This window comes from Solea senegalensis, linkage group LG14 (genome assembly GCF_019176455.1).
Source record: "Solea senegalensis isolate Sse05_10M linkage group LG14, IFAPA_SoseM_1, whole genome shotgun sequence".
Classification (NCBI taxonomy): Eukaryota; Metazoa; Chordata; class Actinopteri; order Pleuronectiformes; family Soleidae; genus Solea; species Solea senegalensis.
Window position 1 is genome coordinate 1,140,667 of NC_058034.1, and position 5,809 is coordinate 1,146,475.

The following is a 5,809-nucleotide window of genomic DNA, read 5'->3' on the forward strand; positions in this document are numbered from 1 at the left end:
CCATTCGTCCCATACATCAGCCATTCAGCCAATTCATCAAGCCTCTGATTGTTTTAAGATATACCTGACCAGTAAAATATCCATTTCTCTGCATGACCGCTGCTTCTCTGACTCTGCTTGGCTTTCTACGCTGCAGTCACATCTCAAAAGTCTGTTGGTGAATGGAATAATGTTCGTGAATGGACTCGTGACTATGGAGTCGGGACATGTTGACTTTTAGATTCAGTGAATAACAAAACGTGCAGTGTGCGGCACAGTTAGTTAGAGAAGAAAGTTTAGATGTGTTCTCTTTGTTTGTCAAAAGAAGAATATTTACAGGTTTTGGGGAAGTTTTCATCTTTTTAAACTTTACATAATGTTTTCAAAGCAAAGCATTTGAATATCAAGGCTGTGGGAAGTGTCAAAAGGCCTTCATTAGTGCAGCTTACACGTGGCATCATTTAAAATCTCTGCACCCATAGAGCCTCTGTCACTCATCACCAAACAGCACCACTCTTTCTCTCTCTTTTTCTCTCTTTCCTTCTCCAGTGCATAATGTTTTTATTGCAAGATGATGTTGACGCAGTTGTGTGTCAAGTAATCAAATGCTGTTGTCTTGTAATTATATTTGTGGAGCTGTGATTATTTAAAATAACAAAACAACCACATTAAAAAGAACAAATAAGCTTAAAAAATGAATACAAATTAAAAAGCAACAAAAACGACAAGAGACAAATTATTTTGGACATATTGGCAGTTGAAACACAAAGCACGAGTTTATTTATGTACAAATAAGGAATGTGCGTGTGTTTTTGCTGGATGAGTGATTCCTCTAACTCTTGTGTTTTTCCCTCACAAATATTAACCACTGCTCATCCCATCATCTTTCCTTCTCCCTGTCCTCACTAATTGATCCTTCTCTATCCTTTTCAGTTTATGTCCTGCTGGCTAAATGTTGAGGGCCGTTATTTTCATGCATATTAATTTATTTTTGGGGTGGAGTGGCTCAGTGGTTAAGACCAGGACATCATGGTCACAATGGTCGCAAGTTCGACTCCACCCCTGGCTGATTGTAGTCAATTCCATTGTAAGTCGCTTTGGATAAAAGCGTCATGTAATGTAATGTAATGTAATTTCTGACTGAAACAAACATCAATTTAATTTGGTTTTTCATTCATCTCTCGTTTCGTCTCCGCCCCTCGTCTGCTGCGTTCACACAAAATGGCTATTTGCGTGTTGTGCTGTGCCATTGGCGTCGCCGGATCGCTGTATTTTTGTACGACTTCTTCGCTGACCATTTTCCACACTCTCTGCTTTTTTGTTTTTGTCCCGGGACGGCAGCGTGTGTCGTAGAGCTCCGGGTGTCCACACTCATGCTCCTCCGTCTCCTCCTTTCTCTCTGCTTTCACCACCAGCATGCGATCGGCTCACCTGCGGCGGGAGCACACCTGCTCCCAATTCACTCATCATCTCTGCCTCCATGTTTGCTCATTGCCAGAGCTTAACCGACGACTCAGTGGTAACGTCACGGCTCTCGTTTATTCCAGTGCTTACTCTGTCCTGTGTGCATGCCGCTTTTTGACCGTTAGGAACCGATCGCCGCCTCCACGACCGGCACTTCAACTACTTCCCTCACGTTTGTTAAATTCTTTTTGAATAAACAGTTGAAACTGCCACGTCTCCTCGCCGGCCTGCTCTTGGGTCCTAAAGTGAATCGTCACATTTCTCCTCCAAGCAAAAAAGACATTGAGATATTGGACATTTGTACTTGTATAGTTACACGGGCAGAGTAAATTGTAAGATAATATCCCAGTGTATTTTTTGCCAATGTGAAATAACCACATATATGAGCAGGAGGCTGCAGTGTAATCACATCTCAGAGCAAACAGAAAGAGATAACAGATCAGAGACCATAACTTTCTGTCAGATTTACTGTGAAATAGGCCTAAATTTGCCTTTTGATTGCAGTGCCGTCTGCTCCAGCCGGTACGGTTCATACTTGATATGATGATTTGATTAGAGATTTATTTTTCTGGAGTGAATGGATGGAATGAGAGCTTTTATTAAATTCCAGCACACACCGTGTGTGTTATCATCAGCCAGTTCTTTCTTTTTCTCTTTTTTTGTGCGGGAATTTCTGTCCTATCACGCTTTAAATGCCGTTTCAGCCGGCGTTAGATTTTTATCAAAAGCAATTCATACAGTTTTGTGTGAGCACTCAGACTGTGTGATTACCTTCAGTATTTTGTGTGTGTAATATCATTTCAATGTGTCCAATGGCGGCAGAAATCTTGCTGAAAAATCAGTAAATTGCTGTGTGATCACAGACACTCAGTGTTGTTATCTCTGTATTTAAACCACAGAAAGCGCTCTCTGCTTTGTCTTGGCTCTGTCTTCACATTTGTGTCGTCGTCGTCTGCCATCGCTAAGTTTGCCTTTGTCGTGCTTGTTTGGCTCCTTATGATTTATTCAGTAAGTGGGCTGTAAAGCTTAGCAATGCTATGCTTATGGTGATCTGGCAGCGGCAGCAGCAGCGTGGTTGGCGTGGCAACATTTACAGCAGCTCTGCGGATACGTCAGAGATTGGATTAATCTGGCCGAGGCCAGGACAACAGAAGGCCATCTGGGCACGCTCAGTTGTGCCAGGCGTCTGCAGTCACAACTTTCGCCACTTGCCACCAACCCTCCGTTATACACGCACACTAATATGCATGTTTGATTTATTATGCCTTGTACAATAACACAGCCACAGTCTGGTTCCTAAAATCAGTCAATGGTTGCTCATATAATGCAAGTATTGCTGGTTTCATTCAGCCCATGGCAGAGCAGGAACTGCTACGAAGGGAAAAAGTTCCAGAGTTATGATTCCAAATGTTAAACTTGTGAACTCAGCGTCACATTTAAGGCACATTGCCTATCCTTTCTTTATTGACACGACTGTCATTAGGCATGTGTGAGCGGCTCATTTTGTGGTGTGTCTGTCACATTTCTAACTCTCTTTTTAAGTCACCTGTCAAGTTTGCCTTTTCATCAAACACTTGGACAGTTTGCTGTATGATTTTGTGCCTTTTCTTCTTTCTTTCTTTTCGTTCTTCATACCAGTCACACTGTTTAATGCAGAGGCAATCCGTAATGATTCACTGCTACCTTCTTCATCTTCTAATAATTTCTGGCAGACTGTACACCAAGAGGTGCAATGCTGCCCTCCACAGTAGAGGTGGGTCAAAATATTGATTTGGTGATAAATCTTCCGTCCTTCCTCTTGCAATACAATAATCGATATGCCAGGGCTAAAGTAAACAGTCCCTGCCAGTGATGGGAAGTCTGGCTCTTTTCAAAGTTTCGGCTCTTTTGGCTCGGTTCCCTGAGAAGGGCCGGCTCTTATGGCTCCCAAATGGTGCTTCGCTCACTCTCAATCAGAGCCTTCTATTTTAGCCTAATTTAGCTGGCTGGCTTTGAAGCGTCTGCCCCTTCCTTCTTTTACATAATGGTGTGGTCCTAGTCTGTCCTCCCATGTCATTAGCAGCATGGTGTGTCCATCAAAAGTTAAGTTCCACCCCTGGAACCGAGCTGAGCAGGAGGAGCAGAAGATTTGGCTCTCCCCGACTGGAGTCGACTCTTAGAGCCGACTCGTTTGTGAAAGACACATCACTTGTACCTGCATCGTGATGTTATTGGTTTTGTGGACCATGTACCACATATCGTATGGAATCTTACGGTGTGATTCTAACCCCGACCCCACAGCTCGTTGGAAATCCTCCACCACAGCTATTCTCAGCCTCAAGCTTTACTTTTACCTTATCTTTGTTCAAAGTCATCAAAGGACCTTTGCCTTAGATAAGCAAGTGTTGCAGACAGACAGAACCACAGATGGAAAGGCAGACTGGCTAACGGACAGACATTGACTTTGAACATCATAATGACTATTTTACCAAAATGTTTCTTTCAGTATTTATTTCGATGTCAGCAATGGCAACAAATTATTACACTTCATATGTCATTTACAGTTTTGTCTCTGTCAGACTAACTGAGACTAACACTGAAGAAGCCACAGAGTCAGTGGTGTCACATTTATCTAAAATAGGAAAGAGAGGCATAAAGAAACCATCATCTGCCCCGCCTTTACGAAATGGAAGAAGTCAGTGTAAGTTCTCAAATAACAGGGTCAGGCCATCACAACAGACTAGGTTTACTTTCTTGTAGATATGAAAACAGAAATTGCTATACTACCAAAAACTACGACTGTGGCAGCGAACACCCACTTCCAGCTGACACCCGTCGATGACATGTCTGCACCTGTCTGTGTGCTGCAGTTTCTAGTAGTGGGGTTATCCAGCAACTTCATATCCACAGCCTTCTCGTCTTCTCTCTGCTCCAAGTGCATCTTCACTAGTTTGGAGAGCTCTGCTTTGATAGTCTTGTTCTCTGGTTCCAACTTTAGCGCCCTTTTCAAACTTTGAATGGCTTCACTGTACTCACCTTGGAAGGTTAATACCTTGCCAATGCGGTAAAGGGCCTTTACATTATCTGGCTGATGAGCCAAAATGGAGATGCTTGATTGAAGGGCTTGATCATAGTGTTTCATTTTCAGCTGAGAGGCAGCCATGTTGTTCAAGCACTTCACTTTCTCGTCCACCAGCTCCTTCTCCTCATCTGGACTTATGTCAGTGTTGGAATTAGACTCCGTTATCTGCAGAGCAATGGTGTAAGAGTTGACTGCAAACGCATAGTCCTTGCGCTGATAATGGACGTTGCCTCTTTCTCTCTTAAGCCTTACGAGCGCTGATTTTTCAGTGGGTAGCAGCAGCTCCAGGTCCAGCGCATCCATGACCTCCAGTAGCTCCACTTCTAGGGACAGCTCAGCATTAGGGGGAACCTCAGGTTCATGACTGCCATGGATGCCATATGCATATGTTGCATCTGTCTGGATGAGAGCCTTCTCTCCCATTTCCATGAACGGCACTATAAGATCCAGAGCTTGGATGATGTCACCATCTCCTAAAGTGAAAGCAACATTTGTCTTCTGATTTACCAGTGTCCCATTCTTCAGGGAGGTCTTTAGATTAATCACAACATGCTGTCCTTTCTGTGGCGGACTGCCTTGCCCTGCCTCCAAGACTTTTTTCTTTAGTTGGCCATAACCAAAAACATCCAGCCATTCATCAACTTGACCAGCAGGATCTGGCTCTGAATCTGCATTGCTCTTGACAGAGTTAAGATCGAGGTCCTCTATATCTTCAACATCCACCCAGCTGCCCAGCATCGAGGTTTGTCCATTGTTCTCAGATGGGATGCTGTCATTCTCGTGAGAGGCATCCATGGTCTCTCCAAAGAGGCTTCCAGGCTGCTGCAAACAGATTTCAGAAATGAGTGTGAATGCAGAGCTTGGTTTTGGTTCCGTGCAATATACCCTCCAGTTTGCTGTGATGAAGTTAGCTTACTGGAAAACACAAGACCTTTGCAACAGTCTCTCATCACAGCAAGCTGCTTCCTGCTGCGTCCTGTTAACCTTTAGCTGATGGACCTCTTTTTGACCTTTTCAGCTATGTTAATATTTGACGTCATTGGCAACAGAAGGCTGCTGATTAAATTTATAATAACCACACATTAGCTGGCAGCTGGCAGCTTAGTGTTTTTCTTAGAAACGTCAAAGCCAAATATAGGTCGTGCACAATTTCACAGATCGACGATAAATAACCTACCTGAGGCTCACAGATTCAGTGGACTCTTTCCGATTATTATATTTGTTTGTTCTCGGTGAGTTAGCGCAGACTTCTCTTCTGTCCTTGGCCGCTTGTTTTTCTTCTCACTTGCGGCCGGCAGTACATAA

General features: G+C 43.6%; 1 protein-coding gene across 1 annotated transcript; it reads right to left on the reverse strand.

The window, feature by feature from the left end:
• Nucleotides 1-3,980: 3,980 nt before the first annotated feature.
• Nucleotides 3,981-5,299, reverse strand: LOC122781312 (peptidyl-prolyl cis-trans isomerase FKBP8-like). Its single transcript, XM_044044957.1, has one exon. The coding sequence runs from the start codon at nucleotides 5,297-5,299 to the stop codon at nucleotides 4,169-4,171; it is 1,131 nt and encodes a 376-aa protein (XP_043900892.1). The 3' UTR covers nucleotides 3,981-4,168.
• Between the last annotated feature and the right edge of the window lie 510 nt (nucleotides 5,300-5,809).

Excerpts from the sequence above, each read along its gene's own strand:
- LOC122781312 (XM_044044957.1), bottom strand. The coding sequence starts at position 5,299 with ATGGATGCCTCTCACGAGAATGACAGCATCCCATCTGAGAACAATGGA.